Below are 16648 nucleotides of genomic sequence, written 5' to 3'. Positions count from 1 at the left end.
CACATCAAACGAATGGATGTATGGAATGATTGTAAGGTATAGATGTCAGTCTGGAAGTTTCATTTTACCTTGACCTCATTTTCATGGTTCATTGATAAATGTTCAGTTTTTGTGTTTTGGTCTATTTTTCAAATATAAATAACAATAGGTAATCTATGTTTGGTGTATGGAATGGTTATAAGGTGAACATCTCTGTCTAGCAGGCATCATCTGACCTTGACCTTATTTTCATGGTTCATTGGTCAATGTTATTTTTTGTGTATGGTGTACATGTCTGTCTATCAGGTATCATCTGACCTTGACATCGTTTTCATGGTACTTTGGTCAATGTTAAGTTTATTTGTTTTGATCTGTTTTTTTCAAATACCAATATCAATTGGTCAGCTATATGTGATGTATGGAATGATTGAAAGAGGTACATGTCTGTCTGGCAGGTAATATCTGACCTTTGCCTCATTTTCATGGTTCACTGGTCAATGTTGTGTTTTGTATTTTGGTCTGTTTTTCAATTAAATAAGCAATAGGTCAACTGTATTTGGTGTATGGAATAATTGTAAGATGTGCATGTCTGTCAGACAGGATTTTTCTGACCTTGATCTCATTGTCGTGGATCTTTAAAAAATGTTAAGTTTGTGTACATGTACTTGTAGTAAAACCTTCATCTTTAAGCCTTCAACATAAAGGCAATGGTCAGTAAAGCAGCCGAGACATTTCAGTGTGTGCACTCTTGTTGAAATACTTATACAAAAAAGAACTTCCAAATGCTCGATCAATTAAAACAAGTAGTTGATGAAGAATATTCAAGAATATAAATGGACACGTAATAAAGAAACTCTTTCTGAAGTTTTTTTAATGTATTTCCAGATTTCAAAATCACAAAAATTAAATAAAAAGATTAAACACCCAAAACATCTCAATTTCAAATAACTCAGTAACGAAACCACAGTCTTATTGATGTCTGTGTACTAAAAACCTTATGACCGGTTTAAATCTTCTTGTGAATTTCTGTCGTAAAATATTCTGGAAACTTAGTTTTGTCTCCATACATAAAATGTTTATGCATTTCTGGGGCATATTTTTTTGCTCCAAATTCTTTTCCATAAACATCAGCTATAATACGAAGATAATTTGAAGTTCCACCACAACAAAGACCAATATATTTTACACCAAGCTTCTTCATTTCTTTAGCAAACTCCTCTATTTCGTATCTAGTTGATTGACAAGACATGAGGTTAAGTGGAAAAGCCTTTACATCTAAAATATAAATGTTAAACAACCGTTGTATCATACATTCAATTTTACCATTTGAATACAATTATTTTATCGATCTTTTTATTTATTTTTTAACTGATATTGATTTAATTTAACTCCAGGAATTAATTCTGTATGAGATTTTTTCATAAATCAAAATGTTAAATAAAATCAAAGCACTGTGATCGTTTTTATGTATTTTGGCGGCCATTTCGCAAATTGTGGCCGACCGATAATTGTTTATATGTTTTTCATACCACAATTTTGACAACAGAAACCACTTTGGCATACCACTTATTAAACTCGTCCGGCGTACCATATAATGAGTAACTTTTCTCAAAACATCAATTTTTGTCGAAAGCCTATTTATTTTTATTAGATTATAATCTGATGCAGGGAGTTAATTTTGAATAACTTATTGTACATATATACACATATCAATTGTCGTTAAAATCTGAACAAAAGCAGATGTTTCTCAAAATTTGTGATTTTTCAACAAAATAAGGTTTTCAGCACCACCCCTTCTTTTTCTCAAAAATCAACTTTTTACACCTGGAATCAATATTGAATAGCATTTATACCTATTTATCAATTTCTGTTGAAATCTTTGCGAAAACAAATTTCTTAAAATTTGCGATCTAGAAAACTAGTCTTTTACCACAAATTTAGTTTTCAAGTTTCACCAAAATAAAAAAAAATCTTCCTTTATAAACACAGTATATGAAAATATGGAAATCGATAAAGGTAATTTTAACTTATAACACAAAAAAGAATTGCTAACGGAAGGACAGACAGGCATATTAATTACTATCGCCAACTAGTCGGTAGGGCTCTTGTTAGTAATCGTTATGTTTCGACATACAAAATAACCATTAAATTACCTGTTCCTGGTACTGTTAGAGAGAAAAATGATGGTTGCTCTGTTGTTGTTCTGTAGGTTACTGGTAAACAGGCAATTGGTCCCTGATATAATAATATAACAAATGAAAACAGCACGTTATTAACTTCATGGGTCCGAAGCGTTTTCATGGATTAACCTTCATCTGGAAATCTCAAAGCCGAATATTTGAAAGCCAAGGATGTATAAGAACCAAAACAGCTGAAGAGCTTTATAACCAAAAGGTACCTAAAACATAGCCAAATTCATCTAAGGCCAACTTTATCATCCTTAAAGTCTACTGGTTATTTTGTTACCATGTTTTTGAATCAGGTTATAATTTAGTAGATTCTATTTGATTTGCAATAACATTGTATGGTCAGGACTGGCTATTTCATTCTTTGCTGCTATTTTCACATTAACAACTGGGTTTAAATTTCAGATACGATGATACTAGGGTTGACGTCTTTCTCAAATTAATTTTGTATGTTGTATGAATGTGATGTATGTTTACAGTTTTGGCTGCTGGATCCCAACTTTTGTCACATTAGCCAATTACGTTTGTTTGGGTTGCACACCCTCTTTGTCAATATAACGAAACTATAAAATACTGGCATACCAGTGGAAGGCTAAGCTAACTATTAAACCAGGTTTAAACCACCATTTTCTTCGGAATATGTCTGAACCAAGTCAGGAATATGACAGTTGTGTTCCATTTGTTCCGTTGGTTGATTTTGTCGGTTTTATGAACTTTCCCCTTTTTGAGTTCGGTATTTTTGTTAATATTTTTTTTATATAGTATTTCTGTTATTTTAATATGATGTTTGTACCGTAAATCATTCGTTATTTATTCTTTTTCTTAAAACATTGAAAATAAATTGAAAATGATTCAGACAAATTCACATAGCTAAACATCTAGATTTATAGACAGTTTACTTAAGTGACGATCTACACATAATATGGGAAGTGCATTTATTATCTTTTCTCGTTTAAATCCCTTACCTTGCATTTTTCTCGCACTTCTTTTATGACTTCAACTATCGTGGTGGGACCTCGTCCACAATTCAGCCCTACAATATCTGCACCTGCATCTTCCAATTTGCGTGCAGCTTCTCCAATAGGAATATTATCAACAGTATACATTGTTTTCACAGGTTGTAAAGTTATTACGGCAGGTAAACCTTTAATATTCAAAAGCGAAATATAAAAAGACACTGCAAAGAATTATAGAAATAATACGACAATAGTTATATCCATACATTTTATGAAATGTTTAAAAGGCGGATTGTATGCCGGTACTTGTATACAAACAAATGTATATACAATGTATATAACAATTGATATGACAATGAGCATTTTGCATTAATTTCAACTCCGGTTTGAATTCCAATATTTTACCGCTTAATACACAACGATTCCATGAAAGCAGTTTAAGCAGTTACTCTTGCAGTTAATTTATTTCAAATACCCTCCCTTTCAATGTTTACGATTTGCATATTTATATGTCGTTGATCATTCCTATGTGTTCTTGTCCCGTTCTTTGCTTTTGTTGGGTTTTCATAATTTATTATACGATATATTCTGATATTAAAACATAAAACATATAAAAGAGGTACGAATGATACCAGAGGGACTGTCAAACTCATAGAGCGAAAACAAACTGACAACGCCATGGCCAAAATAAAAAGACAAACAGACAGATAATAGTACAGATGACACAACATAGAAAACTAAAGACTAAGCAACACGAACCCCACCAAAAACTGGGAGTGATCTCAGCTGTTAGCTATAATTGCTCACTTATGATATGAAACCAAGTTATGATTTACAGGTACAGTATATCAAACTCACATGAAGCTTACTTATGAGAACAGGATCTGCTTACCCTTTCGGAGCACCTGATACACATGTATCACCCCCGCTTTTTTGTTAGGTTCGTTTTGTTCAGTCTTTGGTTTTGCCTTTGTTGTGTTTTGTGTTACAGTGTACGGTTTGTCTTTTCGTCGTTTTTCGTTGTTTTGCCTTTGCATTGTCAGTTTTTTTTTCGACTTACGAGTTTAAATATCTCTTTTGTATCTTCCTCCTCTATTTTACTAACAAATTGCAGGAAGATTTGTACTTCTTGAGGAAAATGAGACGAAAACATCATGGGACGGACGAATATGGGTAATAACCACTGAATTACAGACTCCTGACCTGGGACAGAAACACACATAATTTGGCGGGGTTAAACATGTTTAGAGGCGCCTCCCTAACCTGGGACAGTAATGTAACAGCATAACACAAAAACAAACTATAAAAAAGTGGAGAAGGGCTTAATTCATCAGATCGATACAAAGCAATAAAACAACTAACAAATATAGTTAAGACACAAAGGAAAATCTGAGAGTGCTTGAAGTTACTGAATGAAATTGAGAATGAAAACGGAGAATGCGTCAAAGAGACAACAACCCGACAGAAGAGCAGAAACCAGCCCATAGCCACCAATGGGTCTTCAACACAGCGAGAAGATCCCGTACCCGGAGGTTGGCTCTAGCTGACCACTTAACAATAGTGTATACTAGTTCTGCGAAAAAGCACGGCACACATATAAATGAACCAAAATAATAAAAAAAAACATACAAGACTAACAAAGGCCAGAGGTTCCTGACTTGGAACAGGCGCAAAAATGCGGCGGGGTTAAACGTGTTTTGTGAGATTTCAACCCTCCCCTAATACCTCTAACTGATGTGGAATGAAAAAAAAAACACACAGCAATACGCACAGTAAAATTCAGTTTAAAAGAAGTCCGAGTCCGATGTTAGAATTGGTAACAGAAGAAACTAGAATGACAATAATCAACATAAATTAACAAAGGACTACTAACAGTTACTGACAGATAGTTTAAAACCAATAACAACTAATAAACAAACCATGTATCTAAGACTAAAAGCTTACTTTTTGGAAAGGGAAATCATATACATAAAATTGAGGATGGAAATGGGGAATGTGTCAAAGAGACAACAACCCGACCATAGAGCAGACAACAGCCGAAGGCCACCAATGGGTCTTCAATGCAGCGAGAACTCCCGCACCCGGAGGCGTCCTTCAGCTGGCCCCTAAACAAATATGTATACTAGTTCAGTGATAATGGACGTCATACTAAACTCCAATTTATACACAAGAAACTAAAATTAAGAATGATACAAGACTAACAAAGGCCAGAGGCTCCTGACTTGGGACAGGCGCAAAAAAAGCGGCGGGGTTAAACATGTGTTTTGAGATCTCAACCCTCCCCCTATACCTCTAGCCAATGTAGAAAAAACAAACGCACAACAGTATACACAGTAAAACTCAGTTTAAGAGAAGTCCGAGTCCGATGTCAGAATAGGAAACAAAAGAAAATAAACAAATTGATATTAATACATTAATAACAACAGACTACTAGCAGTTACTGACATGCCAGCTCCAGACCTCAATTAAACTGATTGAAAGAGTATGTCTTCATCATATGAATATCAGGCACAATCCCTCCTGTTAGGGGTTTAGTATTATACAATCATAAAATATATGAGAAGAACATAACCCGTGTCATGCCAACAACTGGTTTTAGAATAAATATGTTTATTTCCGATGCAAAGACCCTATAAGTGAATCAATATTAAAGCCAAAATATGCAATCTTTAATGACCTGACAACAGTATCGTAACTATATTCCTTCTTAATAAGTCTGTTTAAAGGTTTTGTTAGCTTTTGAGGTGAATACCGTCATTTTTGTGCTTTGTAAAGTATATTACCATAAAAGATTGGATGTGAAATACCCGAACGTATAAGATGTCTGCATGTTGAGTTATATTTACGAATGATATCCTTATACCGATGATAAAATTTAGTAAATGTTTTGACTAGTTTATGATATCGAAAACCCTGGTGTAATAATTTTTCCGTAATACATAAATTTCTCTCGCTAAAATCTAATACGTTGTTACATACTCGAGCGAATCGTACAATTTGAGATATATAAACAACATAAGATGGTGACAAGGGAACGTCACCATCTAAAAATGGATAATTAACGATAGGAAATGAAAAATTATGCTTGCAAACTATAAGTTCTCTTGAAATAGAGAATGGAGTTATAGTCTGATGCTTTGGTACCCAAATCGCACAACATGTGTAGACTTTTGATATACGTTAGGAAAACTTATACATGCACTAAAATCGGATTTTGATGAACTCATTCAACTTAGATTATCTAGATTTTTACATATAACTGTTTATTATGTATAAATTGCTTGTTTGTGTTGTTTATTTCAAGTTGTTCATTTCAATAACAAAAATAATTGAAATTTAAATTCAGTCGGTTTCGTCGCAATAATAAGTCCATAAAACTACGAAATCAAAGCATTTTAAATAATTTACTAAAATTTTGCTGATAAAAATTCAATATTCAATAAATATACCATTTCCATACTGTTTGATGGTTTCGAGACAGAGCATGGCCTCTCCAAAGCTCGAGAACGTTTCTCCAACTATAAAATCCGCATGTCCCTTCACCGCCCATTCAACTTGCTCCTATTTTATAATGTTTATACATTAATTTGATATGCAATATATCAATATATCAAAAATTTTATTAAGGTAACTATTGTTGTGATTGAAATAGAAATCACATTTCTTTATTTAATCATTGGCATGTGTTCATTTGGTTTGTAATAATATTCGTGTGTGTCATTAAAAATTGTGTATTCGTAACGGACCTCTACTCTATCCCATAATAAAGGAATCGCACAAACAACTCAGTTGTAATTTTCATAAAACATCCCCGCAAAGTAATTCAACATTTTAGAAGTTCGGACATCGTCTACCAAAATGTTTGCATATATTTTACAAATGAAACAATCCGTATTTTTTATCCTACACAAACAGCTCCTACGTATTTTTACATTCCTGGCTTTAAAATGTTTAGATATGAGTGTTACCGATGAAGGTTACTTCAAAAAAAGCGTTTCAGCGCACAAAATTTATTAAGTGTTATTTTCATATAATTTAATTTTGGATGTAACGCGTCTACTGATTGGCTGACGTTGTTTTGTTTATCAGCTCATAGACATAATTTTGTCATGTGACCGTGACGTCATCAACGTTTTTTCATGGTTTACTCCGGTTTAAAATGGAATTTAGAATTAAATTATAAGAAAAAACATAAAAAATGTGGTGCACACTTTAAAATAAGGGTTATTCAGTGTGCACCACATTTTGTATGTTATTTCTTCATAGACAGAAAAAATATTACAGTCATTCCTTAAATCGTATCAAAAATCGTAAACCATGATATAGCTGATCCTGAAATCAAACGCAGTGATATTAGTAAATATACTGCAGCTGTGCTATTTACGCAGTCAAATTGCATTTACCGTATACTCATTTAGTAAATACAGGGTGATGTGGTACTATCAAGTAAACGCAAGTGAACAAATCAAGTCACGTCACCGTACATGTATCTTTTTTTCATTCTGAAATGTTGAAATGCCCATGGAAAATGTATCAATCAAAATGAAACTATTGTACAGACACAATGCCACAAAGTCATATAAATAGGGATAACAAATATACTGTACTTTAATGTTAATTCCCATAGCAATGAAAATCCCGTGGTTGATATGTTAGAATTTTGTATTGATGCATTTGTCAAGACATAATATAGTCTTCAACTTTTTTTTTTTTTTTTTTTTTTCTTCATAATAATAATACTTTTATTAGTATTGGATATGTATAATAAGATAATCAAGTACAATTACTGTGAGATAATAATAAATAGATTCAAATGGAAATTGCATTTCACAAAAATATCTCAAATTTAATCAACATTAACAAATGCCTCCTGTTAACTATTGTCATGCATACAGCATATAGTGTTTTATGCAAAAACCATTATCATAAACTGAAAGTCAGCACAGTATTTACTGTGAACATTCAATGTTCTGTAACATTCCTCGGCCTCCAAAATTAAGCCAAAAATATCTTTGATCTTTTTAGTTGTGGAAAATATTGACCTGATCAATTTTTATCTCTTCATTTGTTATTTTTTTGTCTTGTCTGTAGATGTCATATTTCAAACCAAAAAAAAATCAAGCTAAAGAAAACAAAAATATACTTTAAAATAGTGAGAAATTGATATAAATCTTAAAATACATGCATATTAATTATAAGATGCTGAACCATAAATAGGATTCCACTATAATCTTCTGCCAAAGACTATATCATATGAATACATTACATACAGTCATCTTCTGCCATAGACTATACCATATGAATACATTACATACAGTCACAATGAACACGCGAGTCATGCTTACAAACACAAAATGTCAATTTATGTAATGGCTGATTGCTGGTAATTAATATACAAATCTTTTCTACTGTATATGTATGAAAAAAGTAACAAATTACTATAATACAAAATACCATTTCATTTTATACATATCTGGCAAAATAAACCTGTTTCTGCAATCTGACATGATGAAATAGTCAATTGTTGATATGTGTGACCAAAAAATATGTTGTTTGCAATGAAAAACAACACCAGAAAGTGGTAGGAGTTTTAAATTATCCAAGAAAAATATGGCACATTTTGAATCCTGAAACAGGACATTTTTCTAAAGTATCATAATCTGCCTAAATTTTTTTTTTTTTTATCTTTTATTTGTTTTTCAATAGTCAGGATTTAATATACATGTACCCCTTCACTACCACCTGACAAGGGTATTAAGGGGTTACATATAAAAAATAATTCAGTATACAATATATATCACTGACAAGTTGATTTTTATAATTATACATGTAGTATTTAAGGTTACATATAAATTTTATTTGATTATATTCTCTCGCTCTCTGACTTTCTCTCATACAATACAAATACTCTTCACTCATTTGCTTTGCTACAATATGTACATGATGTATCTTGACTTACATTTTAAAAACAAAATATTTTATAGAAAAAAAAAAAAAAAAATACTCAAGGCTAAATACTTGCTCATGATATATAGATATTTTATTCTCTCACTTATATGAAACAATAATTAATTAAATATTACATGTAAAGGAGACCAAAATTTTTCACACACTTGGACTCTATTATTTTTCTTTGCAATATAATATTCAAGAAATTGGTATTTCTTTATTCTAATCTTTAACCCAACCATATTTGGTTTTGTTTCATTTAATTTACATTTGTATATATAGTTTTTTGTAATTATGACTAACAGATTCAGTAATAAACTTTCATGTTTGCAACCAAGAAACACATTCTCTTTGTTAAGAACAAAGTTTACAAAAAAAAGTTTTACTGCATTTGAAAAAGACTGCCACAATTGAAAAGTTATTGGGCATTCAAAAAAAAGGTGTTCGATGGTTTCTTCACCAAGTTTACAAAAAGTACACATCTTGGAGTCTTTTAATTTAATTTTGTATAAAAAGGTATTAGTTGCTATGATTCTATGCAAAAATTTGTATTGAAAAGTTCTTAAAATAAACATCTCTACATGATTTTTTGGTTATCCTAAAATATTCTGACCATTCTGTTGTATCAATAATCAACAGTTCTTCCCATTTCGAAAACTTGACTGTTGGTAGTTCAATAACTTTATTTACTAAACTTTTATATACAAATTTGGCTTTCACATTACCTATAATTCTCTTTAAAAAAATATCACCATTATCAGGCTTATCCAAATCCTGCTTTAAACAGTTCTCTTTAAGGTATTTTTCCATAGTCTGAGGGATTCTTGAAATCAGACCATGATATTTGATAAAATTGTTGATTTTTACTCTTTCTTGAAATTGCTCAAATTTATAAAAATTCATATTTTCCTTATTAATTAGGTCACTTACTGACTGCACACCTCCTTGTTTCCATTGAATATAATATGGGAAATCATCCAAAGAAGAAAAGTTCAAAATATCTAATGATAAAATGTCACTGACAGAATTGTCAGTATTAGGTTTTGCGATAGAAAAGCATAGTAAAACATCCTTCCAGAAAGGATTTTTACATTTTTTAGAAATCTCAATCATCTTTTCTTTCTGTAGATGTAAAACCCTTTCACCCCCATACTGTATAAGGTCTGCCAGTAACAACTGCTGCCAGCCACCAACAGGGTTTGACATCAGTCTTTTTATCCAACTAATTTTTAAATGGATATTAAAGGAATGAAGATGTACCATATTAAGTCCACCTTGTGAAATATCACCAATAAGTGTGTTACGCTTAATTCTGTCTGGTTTTCCACTCCATATAAAATTATAAAATAATGAAGTGAGCTCTGTTAACCTGGATTGTGATAGGTTTGGCAATGCAGTCATTAAGTGTACCAATTTCGAAAGAGCAAGTGATTTAACTACTGTGATTTTCCCCAAATAATGTTTGTTTACGATGTTGCCAGCTCTTCAGGATTGCAGAGACTTCTTTAATCTTCTTGGCAAAATTAATTTCTGTGATACAGTTTAAATCTAAAGAAAATTCAATCCCCAAAAGTTTAAAATTTGAATGTGACCAATGAAGTTTTAAGTCTGGACAAAGAATCATATCTGAATACTTTTTGTTTCCAACCCATAGTGCTTTTGTCTTTGAAGCATTTATTTTTAAACCTGAAATTTTATAAAAAGATTCAAAACATGAAAGTGTTTCCCTCAACGATATTTCCCTTCCATCTAACATAAGGAATGTGTCATCTGCATACTGGCTTAAAAGTGATTCATTATCATTTACAGTTATTCCCCTTATTTCAGGATTATCTTTTAATTTTAAAGATAGTAATTCAACACCAATTATAAATAAATAGGGTGAAAGAGGATCTCCTTGTCTGCAGCCTCTTTCCAATTGAAAAAACTTAGAAGTATGTCCATTATTTATAACACAACTTGATGCCCCTGAGTATAAAGTTTCAAACCATTTACAAACTGAAGGCCCAAAATTAAAACTTTTTAAAGAATTTTTTAAAAATAACCATTCTAAGGAATCAAAGACCTTTTCAAAATCAACAAGTAATAAAAGACCTGTCTTATTATTTTCTTCAAGATAGTGCATTAAATCATATAAAAGGCGTGTGTTCTCACCCATAAATCTATCTTTGATGAAACCTTTTTGTGTATCACTTATGACAAATGGTAAAACTGGTTTAAGTCTATTAGCTATAACAGCAGAAGCTATTTTCATATCAGTATTCAAAAGACTAATAGGACGCCAGTTACTTATATACTGTCTGTCTTTCCCCTCCTTAGGAATGCATGTAATTACACTTTGATACTGAAAATCAGAAAATTTTCCAACCTCTTATCCAAAATGAAGAGACCGAAAGATGAAAGGACCAATATCTTTCCAAAAAAATTTATAAAAGTCTACTGTGTACCCATCAGAACCTGGACTTTTACCATTTGTCATAAATTTTAACGAATCAGCACACTCTTTAAAAGTTAAATTTCCCTCACAAAAATCTCTTTGTTTTTCTGTGAGCTTAATGTTATGATTAAAAAATGATGAATCATCACAATCTAATTTTTTGCTTGAGTATAAATTTCTATATAAATTTTGTTGTTCCGTTAGAATTTTTGATTGCTCTGATATATGTTGACCTTTATCATCTATTAGTTCTGTTATTGTTTTCTTTATAAAATTTTTCTTTTCAACTTATGGAAGCGGAGATATTTACGTTCGAAGACTATGGGTCATTTACCCGGCATAAATCTTTAAGACGATCTTAAATGTACCATTCAACTACAGTTTGATAGCTACCCATTACGCTTCACGCTTCATAGTTGTTTCTAATTTTTATCCAATTTTTCCATTTGTAGTACTGGTTAAGGACATTTGTGAAGGTTGTTGCCATCATGAACCATGTTATATGATTATTAGTTTAAAAGACATCACAACTAAAGGATGACTTGGCTAATTTTCAAATTGGTTCAAATTGTTTCAATGGTTTCAGAGAAATAAATTTTGGGAAAGTTTATGTGGAAAGCCGGACATATGCCTAGTTACAGCAAAATATCACACTGATCCTTTGAGCCTAAAAAAGTTTCAAAAATCGAGTGCGAATCTTTTGCCACGTGACTAAAGATGAGAATCTATCATACCAGACAATTAGCATGAACATCTAACGTTATATATATAATAAATTTCTCTAATTCTTCGGCAATTTATCCCTTTCTGCACCCATTGTATAAAAAAAATTTAATCAACGTGTGGTTCGTTTGATCTCAGTTCTTCATTGGTTAAAATCCGATTATGACGTCGAATTTTCTTGCTTTCCTTGAAATGTCCTATTGTGACGGCATGAAAAAAGGCGACCATGCCTGATGACGTCACAAAGAAAGAACACATCTTTTTGCAGATCATCTGTAATACGATATTTATCCACTCTCGGCAGTTAAATTTTAAATATTTAAAACGCTCGGCGAGCCTCGCGTTTTAAATTTGAAAATTTTAACTGTGTCGAGTGGATAAATATCGTATCACACTCGATGCAGTGGTAGAATCTATGTATATATATACAAGTCTAAATTAAAAACAACGTTCAAACCTATGATTGCGTTGGATAAAAACCGCAATTTTTATACGCGTGCATGCAAAACAAATTTCTTGGTAGACGGGTCTAAATACAGCACAAACAACATTTTCCAAAAGACCAAAAAAGGGAAAAAGTATATTTTAACAAAACGCATTCGACTAGCAGGTCGAACAACTGATGTTCTTAAACCCTGCTGACTGCCATTGGCGATTAACAAATAAACGGATCACCAGATGTAACAAAATGGATCTTATAATAGTTTATTACCAAACAGAAAACAATAAACTTGCGGAAAAGATGGTATACCGCAAACATGAGGTGCAAAAATTTGTTCACCATATACGGATTTCGACAATTAATGTCTCCTCAGTGATGTTAGGAATCGAAACGGTATTTGGAAGGTCATATAATTTACCTCAATTTAGGATAGACTCTTGAATTTTGAAAGAGTCGAAATAGGATGAGCGGATCATATAAATCCGAAGGCAAATATAATACAAGCCCAAACGAAAATATATAAACAAGTCTAAATTGAAAACAACGTTCAAACCTATGATTGCGTATATATATATACCATCATATAAGCATTTTTTTTAATCTGACAGGAAACAATAAACCCATCAAGTGTTTTTGTTTTTTTTTTTGTTTTTTTTATATTGTAAAAGACTACTTTAAGAATCAACACATTAAAATGTTAAGATGTATGACAAACCTTGTTTATGCTTTGCTTTTTGAGAGTGTGTGGTAAATTGGTAATTCAAGGGTATTTTGCAAGGACAGGTTTTATATGTTTTCCTTATTCTAGTCAGTTGAAGGACTATATAAAAACCAGAACGTCTCGCGTCAGAATATTTTTTCTTATATTGAGGGTGTCTAACTTGACTGAATATTTGTCTGGATGTACTTGCACGTGCTTGTGTGAAATATTTACAAAACAGCATGAACGTGAAACAATACCTTTGAGCGAAATTTATACGTAGTGCATTTTGCTGTCATGCATGAAACATAAAACATAAATTACCTTAAACATTGCTTTCACTTGTTTTATTTCATCGGCATCTGAGTCGTCTTTATAAATCGTTGAATTACACAAGTTGCCAGCCATCAATGTATCCGTTTGATCAGCGACTTCCCTTGCTATGCGAAGAGCCTCCATGTTTATCCTCTCTAGTTCGTTTTCGCGCCCTATTAGCCGCAATTTCTCTCTGTGACCATAGTACTAAAAAATGCGTGACATTGTTCAAATAAACCTGTTTAAAACATACAATTTGACCTTCTTCCTTTTTTTGTTTGCTCGCAAATAAAATATAATCAGTATTGCAAATGAAAATATACTTTTTATATCAGGGTATACCCTGATATACCCTATCTTTTGTTTTATTTTTCAGGTAATTTATGACGAATAGCGTTTGACGTCTTTAGCCGAACAGTTTTATTTATCATATTCACATAATTCAATTCATTGTGTGCTGGTTCATATTCTGGACGCCAGTCTTTGCTCCTTTCTGATAAAAAAAGTTTCTCGCTGCATTGAAGACCCATTGGTGGCCTTCGGCTGTTGTCTGCTCTATAGTCGGGTTGTTGTCTCTTTGACACATTCCTCATTTCCATTCTCAATTTTATTTCTTATTAATTTGATAAATCACATACACTGTTACGACCAACAGGGGAGTGAAATAATTAAGAAAGGTGAGTTATTGCGGTCATAGTGTTAGAAGTTCTATTTATCTTTGAATGGAATGTTTCAATAGTCTTTGTCTGAGGAGGGAGCCATATAGATACTGATAACCTTGAGTTCGGTACGACAATTCCAAATTTTTGTCTGAAGGGAAAAATACGAAGAAACTTTCAGTCTACTTCAAAGATTAAAAGACAATATACAGAATATACATAATATTAAAATTGAGAATGTATTCTTTTCGGTGTAAAAATTAACAACTTGAAAGTATCATAGATACTGACAACAACGCATCGTGACAGAAAACACAAGTTATTCATGATTTAACATTTATATCATTTAATATAGCTGTTCATATTTCAACTTGGCGGTTTCTGTATTAGTCCTTGTATCGATCAGATGTGTCTGCAACTGTACTAGGTATCGGGACTAATAAAGCTTACCTAACATCTATTCAAGGAGGGTTCATACAGAATAATACTAAAGTATGAACGCACCAAGTTTATATACACATCCTTTTGCTAGTCTTGAGTGCTTCTTCGCATTGCTCATCGAAACCGCCTAGGTGGTTTCGTGGTAGCGTGTTCGTCTCGGTTACGGGAGGTCGTGGGTTCGAACCCCGGCCGGGTCAAACCGACTTAAAAATTGGCATTTGCTACTTCTCAAAAACTAGTAGGCTCGAAGTCGGAATAATGATCAATAATGTGTCCGAGTAAGGTGACATGTCTTCCTGTCTAATTTTACCTTGTGAACTAGCACGTTAAAAATCCAGCTGAGCATGTCGGTCTAGTACAAAACAGGGTTAATATTCATATTACATAAACATGTTCTCGTCCTAAATATGCATATTAACTTGCCACTGAACGTTAAGCAGCCATCCATCATCATCATCATCATCATTGTCCATCGATGTTTTGAATTGTATGTAACAGTATGTATCGAGAAAGAATTACTTCCCTTTATGAAGTGTGAAATGTAATAAACAGAGTGAGTGTAAATTTCGAACAATAAAGGTATAATGTTTGATTTAGTAGACTCGCCGCGAAAAAAGGAAATTTTCAAGTTACACATATTGCAGTACCAAAAAAATACAACTATTTACGTTTGGTGGATTTATCTCTTCTTTTATGTCAGATACTTAAATAAATTATCAGTTTTCTTTCAGACTAAAAGGGCGTTAAAGAAATGAAGGGCGTGTAACGTTTGCGCGCAATTGGACATATAAACTATTTCTATGATTTGTGACATTTAATCGTTTAAATTTTACTTGAAACACGGGTAAAAATGAAGATAATTGGCACAATCTTTCACTTGCAAACATTCACATACATCAAACTTTGAGGCTTGAAACTCAAGCGATTATACGCGAAAAGTGAAAAAGAGCAACCATATTCATTTCAAACTAGTATTTTAAAAACTCGATATAAATTATAACCTGTGTTTACCTATACACTAAATGAATGCAAATGTACTAAAAAAGTAATGAGTATAATGTGCAAATGTAACGATAATGCGCGTAAATTTAATACGCCGAATTTGAATTTAGTAGTTGTCCAATTGAATAAACGCAATATGTGCTTATTCAGAGAGCAGCGGGCCGAGATATTGCCTTGGACTGTTTTACTAGTATAGTTTACTAGGTCATACATGCACCAGTTGACCATATCTTTTGGGCAATCCCTATGTCTGGATTCGGTCCTCTTCACAAAAATAGCTATTCCATGAATGATTGTTGAAACGTATAAACTCAATGATCATATATTTTGTTACATAAGAAGTGTGCCGATCGGGGTTTTGTGCCATAGGATAAAAATATAGAAAAAATATAGAAAAAAAAATACGCTATGTTTATTTTCAATACCTACGGTAAATGCTAAAACTACATCACTCCCTGCATGAACAAACTCCTCGTGCAAAGACTTGACCAATTCTGGATGATCAAGAACTACTTCCGGAACAAAACTACCAGCTTTTAAATATCCTCTTCTTTCAAATTCAAAAATGTATCCCTCAGCAACAACTACGGATTCACCATCCTTCATCCGGTCAAGCAAACCTATGAAATCAATTACAAAATTAATGAATAAAAAAAATTGCAGTTTTATTTTCTTTATATATATAAAGATATATGGCATTGGTTATAGTTTTAAGAAATATCTACATAACATATGTTATCATATCAATTACAAACAGTATAGACGTTTTTTTCATTTTTATAATCAATTGTATTCTTCCGAATTCTAACTTTAAAAAGTGGCGCGTCAATAGTTCACCTTTAAAAAAGTGTCGGGAGTT

The 16648-nt window shown here is 32.2% G+C and overlaps 1 protein-coding gene across 1 annotated transcript; it reads right to left on the bottom strand.

Annotated features, from left to right (window-relative positions):
* Positions 1-833: 833 nt before the first annotated feature.
* Positions 834-16416, bottom strand: LOC127723860 (betaine--homocysteine S-methyltransferase 1-like; the record flags this gene model as incomplete). Its single annotated transcript, XM_052230582.1, has 6 exons — positions 834-1254; positions 2133-2214; positions 3131-3309; positions 6571-6682; positions 13697-13894; positions 16219-16416. Coding segments are annotated over 6 exons (1038 nt in total), but the record flags the coding sequence as incomplete, so codon positions are not given.
* Positions 16417-16648: the final 232 nt, after the last annotated feature.

Source organism: Mytilus californianus, unplaced genomic scaffold (assembly GCF_021869535.1).
Source record: "Mytilus californianus isolate M0D057914Y unplaced genomic scaffold, xbMytCali1.0.p SCAF_1, whole genome shotgun sequence".
Lineage (NCBI taxonomy): Eukaryota > Metazoa > Mollusca > Bivalvia > Mytilida > Mytilidae > Mytilus > Mytilus californianus.
This window is presented reverse-complemented; position numbering and strand designations above follow the sequence as displayed.